Consider the following 16,277-nt stretch of genomic DNA (forward strand, 5'->3'; position numbering starts at 1 on the left):
AATCCGCTAAAGAGTTGGCCTCCCTAAACACATGGGAAAAAGAATTTCACATCACCTCAGCATGATCCACAATTTGAGACCAAATCGAAACTAACTTTCATAGAAATGTAAGTCCTTCGTGCACCATTGAATAATGCAACTGCCAAAATTTTTGTTCTGCATAATTTTGAGCCCTTGAAGGAGAGCAAGCATTTTAGCTTAGTTTGCAATAGCTTCCCCAACTGATCCTACAAAGCTAAAAATAACATTCCATTCCAGTCCCGACCAACACCTTCAATACCTGAAAGGCCTGGATTCTCTAGAGAACTGCCATCAAGATTAAATTTCAAAATTTGAAAAACTTTATAATTGATTATCTCAATATTGATGTTTGATAAAAAAAAAGGACTTTGAGTCTCAGAAATAATGCATCTTGCAACACATTATCTAGACCGTTTATTTTTAAGATTTTCAAATATTTATAGATCTACTTGATTTTAACCATTTTTGAAATTTAAAATTTTATAATTAAAAAACACCAAAAGTATATATATGATGATGAAATTTGGAGGTGTGCCTTAATTGGATTTTTTACACCCATTTATAGATCGTTTCTTTTTTCTGATGTTCATATAGACATGTAAGTCGTTGAAAGGCAAATATATAGATATATCTCATCTTTGTAATATCTTTAATAATATGTTCAAGCGGGAGCATACTAAACTCCATTTGCTTATTCTCTAAATTAAAGGTTTATTGCATTTTTCAATTTTTTTTTTTTTTTTAATGATTTAGTTTTTTGGATAGGCCATGTTTAATAATAATGATGATGATGATAATAATAATTCACTGGACCAATTTTGATGTGCTCGACTGGGCTCAGGACCAACGTGGAACCATCTGACTTCATTGAAATCACTCAATTTGAATACAACGAAAACAACAAAAACCCATCAATTCCCAATCTTTCTCCCTCATTTCTTTATGAAAAATCACAAAACTAATACCAAAAATTGGTAGAGGTATTTCATCAAAACCAGTATAAAAAAATAATATCAATAGATACTCAATTAAGAAGCCATGTCTCAATACACATATTTATACAAAACAATGAAAGTCAATAATGAATATATAAAACAATGAAAGTCAATAGTGAACTACCCTGTTTTTTTAGAAATCCAAAAAATATTATTTCAAACAAATTTTTCGTATTTTTTGAAATTTTTGGAGGCCTGATCCTCCCGATCTATAGATCCAGATCGCCGACCAACAAATATGGTACAACAAATTTATTGATCCGGATCAGTTTTTTAGATTGTCCATCTGGGTTTTCAAATATTGGTAGTTATCAGATACATCCCATTCTTTTTCCCCAAAAGGTTGTAAGTTTGTAACAATACCCAAAAATTTTAGAATCTACATTTTTACCATTTTCTTTCGGAAAAATTACAAAAAACCCTCCAAAATACACTATCCATGCAACTTACCCCCATCCAAACTTTTTCTCTCACTTTTTTCCCTACAATAAACTTTCTATGCAAAACACCCCAAGGTAAAAAGTTTTTTTTTTAGACCGAAATACCCTTTCCGTGCGCTGACTATCAGACCCAAGTAGCACATTGTCGGAGCGCAATATGTAACTGTCGGAGTGCACTGTATAGAACATATACTGTTGGAGCATTCGGATACTGCCGAAGCATTGTGGCTCCAAGACAAGTACCGTCGAAGCGCCATATTCAACTGCTGGAGCGCCTCGTCTCGAGAACAAGCACTGTCGGAAGGCGTTTTGCAAATGCCGGAGCGCTGTTATCTCTAGAACATGCACTGCCGGAGCGCATGTGTCTCGAGTGTCGGAGCGCCCTATGCAATTGTCGGAGCGTTGTGGCTCCAGAGCATGTATGGCCAGAGCACCCTTTGAGACTGCCGGAGTGCGTTGTCTCCAGAACATGTACTGCCAGAGTGCCTTCTGCTACTGCCAGAGCATTGTGTTTTCAGGGCCAGAGCATCCTACGCAACTGCTGGAGTGTTGTGACTCTAGAGCATGTATTGCCAGAGCGCCCTCTGAGACTACCGGAGCACATTGTGTACTGTTGTGGCCAAATTGATTATTTTTTTACGGGAAGGGCATTTTCATCAAAAAAAAGAAACTTTTTTGTTTGATTGGTATTTGCATAGAAAGTACACTTTTGGGGAAAAAGTGAGAGAATAGGTTGGGTTGGGGGTAAATTACATAGTAAGTGTAGTCTTGGGGGCTTTTGTAATTTTTTTTTTATTTTGAAAAAGTATATATTGAAACCATTTACCTTTGGTACAGAGTGGTCATAATTAATCTTTGGCCATTTGACAACATTTATTTCATTGACCAAGCTCAAAGTTGAAAAGAAATTTTCTTGAACTTTGTGGCCATCAAATTTTACATTGCATGCAATCCTTTTTCCTTTCCCTGTTTATTTTTTTACCCCATGGCAGACTTTTTAGGGCTGTAAAGAGTTCAAGGGGCCAAGCCATCATGGTCATGATCCCTTGGTGCCTTACGGTCCTAAAAAGATCATCACGATCAACCATCTCAGTTCTCATACAATAGGAATGATTCCATTAAGGGGGTGAAGGGAGCATCATGGATCCAATGTGATGATGGTCTTTTGTAGGACCGCATGACACTCGGGAACCATGACCGTTATGCCGTGGTCCTTGGACATGGCTTTTCACCGCCCTAACACATCCATGAAAGAAATTTTAGGTGGAAAAAAAATGGTGGCAAAAACAGGTACAGACATAGATTTTAAGTAGGGGGGCGGTTTGTATAGAGCCGAGGCTCTAAACAATCAAAGTAGAGCGCACCTTTAAATAGTGCCGATGGTTTCAATATTAGAAATTTTTGTCATAGCCTTAAAATATATTTTTATTTCTAATTATAAAATTTAAAGATTCAAAAATAATGTAGATCGACCGGATCTATGAAAATTGACGGTCTAAAAATGCATCACAAGATGCACTATTTCCAAATCTTGAAATCCATTTTTTTCTATGTCCATGCATCTTGATGTTGAGATGATCAACTTGAAGATATTTGGGCATCAAAATCACTTCTACTGAAATTTTTGAGACAGGCTCTAATTTGATTGTTTAGAGCCTCGGCTCTATTACATGATCCATATTAGAGAATATATATCCAAAAAATCAGGTCCCCAACCCATCTAGAAAATAGATCAAAGAGGGGTCCCAAATGAAGTATCCACATATAAATTCTAGGACTCATAGAAAACTTCTTCTTTTGAAACTTGCAATGAGAACAGAGGTTGATTCCAGGGATAACCCCATTTTTTTACACAAAGAAAAGACTTTTGACTTCTCATTAAAAAGAATAGTATCCATAGATGCATATAAAATAAGATGGGATAATGTTACAGTCGGAGGAATGAGAAGAAGCATGGAAGGAACCCAACAAATTCACAAATCAACAGCAACCCAAACATTAAAATGCAAAATAAATAATCATCATTTTAGGGATGTTGAATCCATCTTCTTCAAATCACTAGTCCCAGTCTTCTCAAATAATCTTCAAACCCTGCGTGCACGACAAGGTTAGAGAGAAAGAGAATGTACATATGTGTCTACTTATGAGAGAGAGACCATTGGAACTTTTTCTTTTTTTTTTCCTTTGGCAACAGTGAAATTCTGCACTAGAGGCACAGAGAGAAAGTGTGTTTTTCTTATGCCTGTGTGTTGAGAGAGAGGGAATTACTGCTGGAATTCAAAATTGATGGTGGTAGCCATGTTAGGATCAGCAGTGGCTTGGAAGGCATCCGAGGAGAGGAGCATAGTTGTACCCGCTGCTGTTCGATAATCGACAATCCTAACTTGAATGGCAGAGTTGGCCACACACGGATCTGCAGAGGAGGCATCGCTCAGGCACCGCACAGTGTATTCCCTCCCACAGGCCGCACCGTTGTCCCAAATGCTGTCGCTTGCTGCTGCAAACAAATTGTTCGCCGGGAACTGCGAAGTGTCATTCCCATAACACTTTGTCGCTGCATCACGATTGTAAAGCAAATGAAAATTGAGTACAGAGAGATAGAGAGACGTCTCAACAGTAATGGGGAAATTTTTGGTTATGGCAATGAAAGTTTACTGATATTTTCATGACTTGTTTTTTCCTGTCATAATCATCAGGGAGAGATCTACTGGAATGTTGGACATATTTTGGCTATCACAAAGAAAAACCTCTTTGTTCTGACTTGTTTTCGCAATTTTTGATGGAATGACCAAGGGACATGAAATTATCAGGTAAGATAGTGAGTTTCCCAGGAGTGGCGTGAAAGTTTCTGTAATCTGAAGGAGAAACTTAAAGAACTCAAATGTATTGGTTACTTAAAATTTAGACATTGTGGGAAGAGAAAGAAATTAGGATACAGCAGGTTGCGAACTTACGAGCATATGGTGGATTATAGAAGGTAGCGGTTCCAACATCGGCGCTGCAACGGCCGAGCAAAAACAAGAAGAGTAGCAATGGGAACATCATTTCTCGGGTCATGGCAGCCCGCTCTCTAATCTTTTTCCCTCTAGAGGGAGAGATCTGAAACAAAATGCAGAAGCTTTATAGTCAATGATTGGATAATCATATATCCTTTGAATCAGAAGTCAATGGAAAGACAGAGAGAGAGAGGATAAGAAATGAATAACTTTATGTGATAGATTCTTCTTTTTGATGAAGCACTAATTCAGTTTGGAAAAACTTTTTCTGTGTTCATAGAAAATTGAGGGTGTTTTGGTCAACAACGTCAACAATGCCGGCTCCCACGGTTCTCAAAACCCAGAGTGGCTGGTATTATTATGAATACCCTTTGGTAACGGGCACTCATTTCACTTTTTGCCCCAGATCCCCTTTTTAATAGCAGAAATGCCTAGCCCAAGTCAGCCTTTGACCCAATTGACCAAGAGCTCTGGTGATAATCACTATGTCATGAACTTCTCATGCCATACCATAACGGCCCAAAATAAATAATGGAGAGAGAGAGAGTCTCCAAAGGAGGCTCGAAGTTTTATCTGAGCATGGGCATTTCGGTTGTTTTAAAATGATTGTGAAGAAAGATTCTAGAGCAGGCAAGTTCGGACAAATCTAAAACGGTTTTTGTTAGGCTATACCATTTAGTGGTGTAGATTTTAATAGTGCTCAACATTTTTTTGACATTAAAATACTTTTAAATTTTAATATAAAAGTTTTCAAGTTGGGACATTTTTGTCATTTAGAAAGATATAATAGATATGTTTATAAAAAAATAGTGGCATTCTATTAGTAGTTAAAAACAATTAATACATCTTGTATGTGATGTCACACACCATATCGGCGATATCGTTGTCCACTATTGTTAATAAATATTTTTGTTTCTATTAAGAATTTTTAGTTTATTTTTGACTAATTACTTAAAGGGAAAATTTTATATAGAGCCGAAGCTCTAAACAATCAAATTTGAGTCTATCTCAAAACTTTCACTAGAAGAGGTTATTTTAATGCTCAAATATCTTCAAATTGATCATCTCGACATCAAGATGCATGGCCATGAGAAAAAAATAGATTTCAAGTTTTGGAAATAGTGTATTTTGCAACACATCTTTGGACCATCAATTTTCAAGATTTTCAAGTTTTTATAGATCTGTCGATTTGCACTATTTTTTAGGCTTTAAACTTTATAAATAAATATAAAAATATATTTTAAATCTATCACAAAGATTTTTAGAATTGAAACCACATTTCTAAACACTACTTGAAGGTAGGATTGAATTTGATTGTTTAGAGCATAGGCTCTATACAAGCCGCACCCTTACTTAAAATACCCTTAAACAAAAAGTTACTATACTATAAGATAAGAGTATCTAAATATCTACAAATGTTGAGGGTCTATACCACATGGTGTAGCCTAACAAAATCCAAACTAAAATTAAAGGTTGGTTTGGATTCAAAGAAAAAACAACTCATCATTCCAAAAGGTTAACAAGTTTTCCAAGTACAAATTCAAAGACATTTAGAGTTTTCTCTCTGATGCCATGATGTTGTTTGGATGGTAAAAATGTATTTTTTCTAGATCCCCCACTCTAAGGGCTCCTTTAGTTCGTGTGTACAGTTTTTATATGCAAGCAATTTCCTATGAAATAGTTTTCCAATTTCATGTTTGGTTCACATGGGTAACCAATTTTTTTTTGGAATTCCTTTGTAACAAGTTTCTTATGTTTGGTAACTCATGGTAAACTATTTTCCTAGAATCTGGATTAATACCTATTTTTAACCGTTAAGTTGCAATGTAATTGATTTGATATCAACATCCATTCTATTAAGATGATTTTTTAAAAAAACATTCAATTTGTATTATGTTTAAAAAAATTGATGGTTTAGATCATAAGCTTGTTTCACTTTATTAAATTATACAAGCATCAAGCCTTGATTATAATCCACGCATCTTTTTTTTTTTTTAATATCTATCTTGTAAGATTAATGAAAATATATTTGTAGTAAAAAATTTAACAATACTTTGTCCATTCCAATGCATAAATACCTCTTTATTGCATGTTGTCCATATCGAATTCCAAAATGTACAACAGAAGTACAAGTGCAATGAAAAAAAAGACAAATAATGTTTTATACCACCACAACTATTGCATCCTAAACCCTATTTCGACATCACTCCCACATTGCATTAGCAATTTCTTCACATAACTCTATAGCAATGTCATCCTTGCTCTCATCAGGAGTTATGGGTGGTCCCACCATTTTATCAGCACGTTCCAATAAAGAAGTCATCTTCATTTGGGTTCCAATATTAGTTAGCTTTCTTGTTGGGCGCATTATTTTTAATAGGATGCTTAGAACCAACGGTTTAAAAAACGGATCGGTGACTCGGATCGGGCACCTCAAAAACCGATCAGGATCGGCGAATCGGCGATCCGAATCGAGAATCGGCTAAATTGGTCGGATTAAAGCTTTAAAAAAATCCGAAAAAATTATTAAAATTCATTATAATGTTGTTTTATAGAAATCCAATAAAAAAATGAGGGTACCACATTATTAACTTTCATTTTTTTTATTAATTTGTGAATATTGAGATGTTCTTTCCCGATATAAATTTATTTTAACTATTAAATTTGCATCACATAAAAGAAAAATCATAAAATTATCATGGATAAAATATATAATTATATATAGACTATTATAAAGAGTAGACTAATCAATGAAAGAATGACCATTAAAATCTGGTTTTGGCAAAAAACGCTAACCCGCAAAAAAAACCCAAACTATTACAGCCTAACTAACTATAATCCAAAATTATTACAACCTCACTAATTATAATATTATATACTGAAATTATAATTATTAGTTTACATTTTAGAATTATTTTATTATAATATTATATACTGAAATTATAATTATTAGTTTACATTTTAGAATTATTTTATTAGACAAAAAATAACAAATTAAAAATATTTTATAATATTATCTAATTTAAAATGTATTATTGACAACTGTAAGAAAAATAGTACATTACATGATTTATAATGTAAAAATTCATAAATAAAATAAAAGATTTGGTTATCAATGTAACAATTAATAAAATGCGTACAAATTTTGGAAATAACACTTCAATTTTTCAAAAATTTATTTTTTTAGGTTTCTATAATAAATTTAGTAAAAGAGATTGTTAGTAGAAAGATGGAGATTTCAAATAGAATAAACTTTTTTTTTTTTTTTTTATACTTTTCATATTATTTACAAAAATAATTATACCACTATATACAACAAAAATTAACAGTTATATAAAAAATAACTTTTTTATTTTTCATTTTTTTATGTCTTTTATATTATTTACAAAAATATTTATATTTATACCAACCACTATATACACAACAAAAATATTTATATTTATACCAACCACTATATATACAACAAAAATGCAACACATGCCCAAAGGGATTCGAAAACAAAAAAAATATTTATACCAACCACTATATACACAACAAAAATGCAACACATGCCCAAGGGGATTCAAATGCAACACATGCCCAAGGGGATGCCCATGGGGATTCGACCTTGGGACCTCAAATGAAAAATTCAAAATCATAACCATTAAGCCATCTAACTACATATAATTATAAATAGCTGATTAATAGACTATATTTACATTTCATTTTCATTTAATGATGTTTGGAAATTATCCCACATTGAAAGATGGGTATTCAAATTTGGTATATAAATACCTATACAATATGAATTATAAAATGTGTATAAAAATATTAGGGCAACTTTGTATGTGAGTTTGGACACACGTGTGCACGTGTGAGTGTGCGTGGGGCACGCTTGCACGTGCGCTTAGACACACGTGTGCACGTGTGAGTGTACATGGGGCACGCTTGCACGTGCGCTCGGACACACGTGTGCACGTGTGAGTGTTCGTGGGGCACGCTCGCACGTGCATTCGGACACACGTGTGCACATGTGAGTGTACGTGGGGCACGCTCGCACATGCGCTCGGACACACGTGTGCACGTGAGAGTGTGCATGAGGCACGCTTGCACGTGCGCTTAGACACACGTGTGCACGTGTGAGTGTACATGGGGCACGCTTGCACGTGCGCTCGGACACACGTGTGCACGTGTGAGTGTTCGTGGGGCACGCTCGCACGTGCATTCGGACACACGTGTGCACATGTGAGTGTACGTGGGGCACGCTCGCACATGCGCTCGGACACACGTGTGCACGTGAGAGTGTGCATGAGGCACGCTCGCACGTGCGCTCAAACACACGTGTGCACGTGTGAGTGTGCATGAGGCACGCTTGCACGTGCGCTCGGACACATGTGTGCACGTGTGCACGTGTGAATGTGCATGGGGCATGCTCGCACGTGCGCTCGGACACTTGTGTGCACATACGAGTGTGCGTGGGGCACGCTCGCATGTGCGCTCGAACACACGTGTGTGCGTGCGAGTGTGCATGGGGCACGCTCACACGTGCGCTCGAACACATGTGTGGGCGTGTGAGTGTGCATGGGACGCTTGCACGTGCGTATCATGGTTCCACTCTAGAACCAGACTAAACCGGATGGGAATTGGCGGTTCCACTCTAAAACCGGACAGTTCCCGATTTTCGGTTGGAACCGGCACGGGCACGCGTGTTTCCGAATCGAACCGAGCGAGTCCGGTTCGACTCGCCGTTTTTTAAAACATTGCTTAGAACACATACCTAAAGGGAAACAGGTAGCGCTAGGCAAAATCCACTCTCACAAGAAATCATATATAATGCTAACAGCTAGCAAGGCATGCGGCCAAGATTCTCTTGCATGGGTGTTGTTGATAATGCTAACAACATCCGGGCAAGACTAAACATATGTATGAAAAAAAAAATTTATTTCAAGAATTTAGATAGATTTCTAAAAATTAAAAACCAGCATTGCATAAAAATTATCAATTTACTCTCATTCCAAGAGCTGACCACCTCAGCTTAACTTTTATGGACATAATATTCAATGCACGGTTTTCATGTGTTCTTAAAAATACATCGGCCGATATTAGGATCAAGTAACTGTCTTTCATGGACTTCATCTCATGGAAGATAGAAATGCATCCCTAAAGCATTCAACCTCAGTCACAAAATGGCTACATCTCAATAAATGTTTCGGATAAGTTGGATGAGTTCCCAAGGAAAAGCATATAAACATGGAAATTCTACCTCGAGGATGTAATTGAATAATGTGACTATGCATAGGTTCACAAAGTCAATGAAATTTAGTGGTTAGCTAAGTGTAATAGAATGCCCAATTTTCAAATCCCCCTGCTGAATATCATAAAAATTAAAAAACAATTAAAAAAAAATAAAGATGGTTAGTATTGACACCATTGTCAATTGAGTAGCATTGTTTGGAAAAATGTGATGAGTGCAGTAGTGTTTTATTTACTTTAATCACGATTTAATCAAGTTCAGATCTATCTCTACTAACCAGGTTGATGGCATGTTTAACAGGAATCAAATATAGTAAAAATTATTTCTTCCATTAAAATAGGCAAACTTGCAAAACTTGACCCACTTCGGAATCCGAGTTTGTTCCTTCAGAGGCTACCACAATAAGTTGAATGGGAGACGAATTATCTAATGAATGTTTCTTCTGGAGATAAACCAATCCATACACAAACTGTTCACTATGATATCTAAGCAGCCATATTTGCAACTACCCAAAAAAAAGCAGCCATATTTGTAGAATGAAACAAACACATTGATCTCTTATAGTGTAATATTCGACAGTCCATTGAAAATAGATTCATAGCAATGGATATAAGAGACAGAGTGATCAATGTCTCAATGATTCTGATCAATTCCATTCCATAAATATGTATGTACCACATCATCAATTGACACAAAAAATTGTTAATTTTATAGTATATCTAATGGGAAAAGCAGTAGACTAGGTCTTGTGGCACGATGGTAGAATCACTTTCTTTAAGTGAATCATCTTCCCACCTGACTATGAAATTCTTCAATGCAATTGGGCATTTGGTATCTTGCTCTAGAATACAACATGCCTATCTGACCAGCTTCACAATTCGCTTCTTTAGAAACATGGATGAATGAAATGCTTGGAGAGACAGACATCAACAATTTGCATCCATACCAATCTTAAACTTCAATTTAACCTCAACGACAGTCTGCTTTAAACTTGTGCTCCAACTAACTTTTCTTTATATGGTCAAACTACAAAATCAGCTAGCACACAACTTCAAAAAAGACCAAGTTCAAAAACATACCTAAGAAAAAGTATTACCCACTAAACAAGATTCACGCCTCATCATCACCATTATCATCGAAGCCTTTTCCATGAGGGACCAAGCCTCCGAAAGAAAATAAAGTGAAATTCCAATATGCTACATATGGAGCTGTTTGAAAAAATTGGAAGGGCTTTAAATACTTCCTCACAAATTTCTCACAGTGAGAAGGCATCTCCCATAGGACCCACAAGCTTTAGCTTTGCATCTTCAAATATCTCCATGAAAAAACTTGGACAAAAGCAAGAATGCTTGATTCTGCAAAATAGTTCAATGCAATTTTAGGGTAGAACCGGCCCCACAGTAACTAAAAGATCCAAGCCTAACACTGTTGGATACCTTTCTATGTTTAAGGTGGATAATTCTTCATAGAAATGGACCAAGGGGATTGAATGGTGTTAGTCATGGGAGTAATGGTGGTTCACAATTATATAGATGGGTGCTTGGTTCTAATAAGAAATCATTAGTTTCCATTATTTCCTTACTGTAATCAAGGGTAATCCTTACTCGCTTATTATATAATCACGGGTATCACTCAATTTCCATGTTCAATTCCACCCAAGACAGGAAAAAAAAAAATCTGACTTAAAGGCATACATGGATGTGCATGATAACCGTTGAAGGCACTTTCAAAGGAAAGACATATGTAAAGCACAACTTAGACTTCACCAAGTGTGTGATTGCTGTAAATGAGTATGACAGTTAAAAAGCTTCCCCAATAGAAATTGAAATCTAACCCATGATTCTATGCTATTATTCAATTACGTGTCTTCTTTTCCCCATCAGCATCAACAGCCACTGCGTTGTCTTTAAGCCGGCACCAGCAACCCTGCCTTGCTTATAAACCAACCATACCTCATGGAACCCCTGTATTCCTTGCTTATAAACCAACCATACCTCATGGAACCCCTGTATTCCTTGCTTATAAACCAACCATACCTCATGGAACCCCTGTATTCCTTGCTTATAAACCAACCATACCTCATGGAACCCCTGTATTCCTTCTCTATTATAGAAGACATTTCATTCAGGAGATAGCTTTTTCTCTTCCTAGTGGACCACTTGTTTCAATATGCTATTTTCAGACCTAGAAATCCTAAGCCTTCCTAGCTCTCTGCTTAATTCCATCCACCCCTAATTCCTATGTGTTTAACTGTTTAAGACCTGAAGCAGTGGGCACGTCATAATGGACAAAATCACAATACCTTTTTGAGAGTTTGACAGAATGCACAAGGCATGGGAGAAACTGAAAACTCCAAAAATTTCAAATAATTTAGGAAGCTCTAAGCTTGAAAAGATTATCAACTAATTCAAAAATATCTAAACGTTATCAGATTAGGCAATGCTGAAGGGAAAGAGCACTATTGTGATCCGAAGAACATAGCTTGCAAATTAGAGACACGTGTTAAAGCATTATATACATAACCCAGCATCCAATCTCAATCTCTTGTTTCTTTCCCACTTGCATTGGTACACCCCATAAAAGGAAACCATAAGGACTGAGACATCGCCTAAATCTGGCATTCCAGGCATAATTTACACATAGTTTATGCCAAAAGATTGACATGTGCGACCATTAGCAACCAAAACGCAACCCCCTTTTTAAGTTTTCAAAATTTCTCTTCATTCATCACAAGATCGTTGCAGTTATACCCTGACCTCAGAACAGCCTTACAGTGTGCTTTATCAATCAAGACATGATTTGAGAGTTTGCAGAAACACGACATCACAAAATATACTTTCTTGAAGAAATTGTCGTTGTATTAAGCATAGAAAGTTCAAATGGATTTACTTGCAATCCACACTACTACAGTTTTTACATAAACCAAGACTTCATTGACCATAGCCAAGGAAAGTTAATCACCAAACAGCAAAACAGATAACAGACTGAAGAATTAATCATTCACGCGCACTTATGGTTGACCGAATGAACAGGCTCTAGATAGTACACATGATACAATGTTTGGACAATCGGGCAGGTGTCCTAGTGGACACATGCATTACTCCTGATGGGCCCAAAACCACCCCTAAACTCTGGGGTGTAAAATATATATACAGTAGTATGAACCTTGGGCAAGCCAGCTTTTGGAGGAGTCGCTGCCTCAACCAGGTTTGTGTGCTTGCCCAAGTACCGTACACATACCAGTTTAAAGGGGGTGCGAAAATTCATCCCCCTTTTTTTCTTTGCTTTCTTCAATTTGATACCTAGGTTTAGCTAATTGTGGCAAAGTTGAGTCCTCATTAAAATTTTAACCTGATTTATCTATTAGAAACATTAGGAGTGAAAAATCAACTTTGATAGATTTTTGGATCCAAAAATTCAGCCAAGTTCTTGCCCGGTTTTGAGAAATTGTCATTCCATCGCAATTGATTGTCGATCTTCAATGAAATTTGATCCTTAAAATCCATCTGCAAAGCTTGAAGCTAACCTCATTTAAACCTAAACATTTGGCAGAGCAGAAGGCTTAACAAACCTAAGCCTCACCCCGACACCCCACCTCCAAATATTTCCAAATCCTAGGTTGCCTACAAGCAGTGTTCAAAGGCCTGAAAACTTGCCCAACTCAGTCAAGACCAAAAACTAGCTGAGTTACTGTTAACTCACAAATAAATAATGGAGAGAGAGAGAGAGACTCCAAAGGAGGCCAGAAGTTTATCTCTGGGCATGGGCATTTGGGTTGTTTTAAAATGATTGAGAAGAAAGGTTCTTCTGGAAAAGGCAAGTTTGGACAAAACTAAAACTAAGGGCTACTCTGGATTTCAAGTAAAAACACCTCATCACTCCAAAAAAAGTTACAAGTTTTTCAAGCGCTAATTAAGAGAAATGTAGGGTTTTGTCTCTGATTGATGCCATGAAGTTTTGGGTGATGTAAATATATTATTTGTAGATCCTCGAAAATGCAATTTTATAGTAACCCTGAACTCATTGTCTCTCTCTAGAGAAAGAAACAAGGAGTTCACCCTGAGGCAAATCCATTCCTCTTAGGAAATGCCTCTCATTCCCTTCACTGCTTACCAAATAGTCCCCTTTTCACCAACCCCAAACTCTCTTCACATTTCAATTCCTCATCCCCTTCTTTCTTGGCCCAGTTTTCCTCTCTACATCCCTTCATCAAAACCCCCAAAAGCATGATATCTTCATCAAGAGAGAGAGAGAGGGTTGTTGATCGGTTATCACGGAAGATCACATGTTTGTCAGGTGTGGATAGGGGATCAAGAGAGGGGCGGCACAAACAGGAGATCGATCGGGGCCTTGGGGTGAGAGTGAGAGTTGAGTGTTGGGTGATGGATAGAGGGCGTTGGGCATTGTATTGGAGAGAGCAGGAGAGAGTTCAGTGTTGGGGTTCACTAGTTGAGAGGAGACTATTTGAGACTAGAATATAAAAGTTTAGGAGACTATTTGAGACTAGAATTATTTTAGATGATGATGTAAGATCTTTTCTTCTTTCAATCTATAAGTTTATGATTTGTCTACCAAACTATAGTTTTTTGAGGCGGGAGCGGAATCAATTTGGGGAATGCCGAATTGACATAGGTTAGAAGTTCTTTGGAGTTGCGATCGATCTCTTAACCTATAATAAGTTAAGGAGCTAGATTCTAGGATGCCTAAGAGTGAATCCTATGTCACTGGGATCTAGGTTTTGACTTGGAAGAATATAAGCTCCACTACCCATAAAATGAGATCAATTAATTGTGTATGATTAAATTAGGCTCGATTCATTTTTATACACGTTAGTTTATTATCAATGCCGTCGTAGTTATAGGACTCTAATTTATTGTAGTAAAATCATTAAATAATGTCATAAATTGGCTTACTATGATATTAAATTGTAGTTTTTCAATACCATAATTTTAAAGTAGCACGATGTGATATGCCCCACAAGTGAACTTATTCTAAACAAATGAAATCCATATCACCGAGGATAAAAGTAGTAGTTCAATTAATAGCATCGCTCCTCTCCTTGGAGGGATCCTACAATAATGTAGGTGGAGATCCCATTTTATAAGAATTGATATCCCTATTTCTATTAACCCAACTCCATATAAAATCCCTTAGAGAAATCAAGAGATTGAGTTCCTAAAGTGCAACCATGGCCTTACCCCCACGGTTCCGGTAACCATGGTCCAAACAATACAAAGTGTATTTGGCAAGGTTTTTGGATGGGAATCCAAAAATCTTCAAGTTTTAGGTACATCCCAACTAGCACTAATTTATAAAAGTGTAGAGCCTAGGCTCTAAACAATCAAATTAGAGCTTACCTTCAAATAGTTCCGAGAAATGTGGTTTCAATATTGAAAATCTTTGTGATAACCTTAAACTATATTTTTATATTTTTTTATAAAGTTTAAAACTTCAAAAATAGTGTAGATCGACATATCTATGAAAACTTGAAAATCTAAAAAATTGACGGTAAAAAAATGCGTTACAAAATACACTATTTCCAAAACTTGAAATCCATTTTTTTCTTATGTCCATAGTTCTTGATGTCGAGATGATCAATTTGAAGATATTTGGACATAAAAAAAAACTCTTCTATTGAAATTTTTGAGGTAGGCTCAAATTTAATTGTTTAATTGTTTAGAGCTCTATATAAACGTTTCTCATTTATAAATCAATTACAAGATTGTAAGAAACCGCTAGAAGCCACACAGTAGAAAACAAAAAGACAGAAGAGAATGAAGAGGAAGCAATATTATGGGACAACATGAGGTATTTTACATTTTCAAATTCATTGTTAGGAGTTGGGAGAAAGTTGTAAATCGTTGTGTTGAACAGACCTAGCAGGTGGTTCACCAAATATTTGCAAAGATACATGCCTTGCAAAGTTCTTCAAATTTTTTGACAAAACATGAAAATTTAAGGGGGAAAAATTTAGGCGTACCTCACATCCAGAGTCAAAATACTGTCCCTGCAAATGCCACAAAGCGTCTACTGTCACTCATTGATATGTAGATCCCCTGAAGAGCTCCCAAATTGATCATCCCTGAGGCAACCATAAAAGACAGGGCATCACACCCCAAAGCCTCTAGGAGCCAGATATCCTATACTTTGCTGAGATCACCTTGCTCCACAATCATTTACTCAATCACGAGGCTTTTAATGCTGACACCACCATCACATTTAGGCCCTTCTTACAAGGTTAAACTTAAGCCCCTATAAGAACCCATTACAACAGATTTTCCTTTCTATTTGCTCTACCCTCCAACAACATTTGCAAAGAGAAATCGTAAAGAAGCATATTGGCAAATGTTGCTTTAATCAAAGTATTTCTGCCCTCCAAGCAATAACATTGGCCCCAAGCAACTGTAATATCCTAAGTGCTTCTTTCATCAAGTCATTGACCAATGGATCAGCCAATATTCTCTGATGATTCACATTCTAAGGTCCAAAAACTGGATAATGCTGACCATTGGACATGCTGAACAATTGCTTGTTTGGAATGTCTCCCTCAAACTTTCAGCATAAATTATTCATAGGCATTACAGAGTTTCCT

At 36.5% G+C, this 16,277-nt stretch overlaps 1 protein-coding gene across 3 annotated transcripts; it reads right to left on the reverse strand.

Moving 5' to 3' along the window:
• Positions 1-3,219: 3,219 nt before the first annotated feature.
• On the reverse strand, positions 3,220-15,910 carry LOC18444698 (EG45-like domain containing protein). Of its 3 annotated transcripts, none has more exons than XM_006854862.4 (4): positions 15,666-15,910; positions 4,411-4,555; positions 3,725-4,010; positions 3,220-3,547 (listed from the first exon to the last, which is right to left on the reverse strand). In XM_006854862.4, exons 2-4 carry the CDS (start codon positions 4,511-4,513, stop codon positions 3,541-3,543), a joined length of 396 nt encoding a protein of 131 aa, XP_006854924.2. In that variant the 5' UTR covers positions 4,514-4,555; positions 15,666-15,910; the 3' UTR covers positions 3,220-3,540. The 3 variants fall into 3 exon arrangements, with proteins under 3 accessions (XP_006854924.2, XP_020529508.1, XP_088722483.1); XM_020673849.2 differs by lacking the exon at positions 15,666-15,910 and adding an exon at positions 4,663-5,100; XM_088866357.1 differs by lacking the exon at positions 15,666-15,910 and having other exon boundaries at positions 4,411-4,644.
• Between the last annotated feature and the right edge of the window lie 367 nt (positions 15,911-16,277).

The sequence above is a fragment of the Amborella trichopoda genome, chromosome 5 (assembly GCF_054954075.1).
Source record: "Amborella trichopoda isolate Santa Cruz 75 chromosome 5, AtrichopodaSantaCruz75HAP2 v2.0, whole genome shotgun sequence".
Lineage (NCBI taxonomy): Eukaryota > Viridiplantae > Streptophyta > Magnoliopsida > Amborellales > Amborellaceae > Amborella > Amborella trichopoda.

Bases quoted from the DNA above. Each gene is read 5' to 3' on its own strand.
- LOC18444698 (XM_006854862.4), bottom strand. From the start codon at position 4,513: ATGACCCGAGAAATGATGTTCCCATTGCTACTCTTCTTGTTTTTGCTC. The intron at 4,011-4,410 runs GTAAGTTCGCAA...ATCGTGATGCAG, and splicing joins CTATAATCCACCATATGCTC to CGACAAAGTGTTATGGGAAT.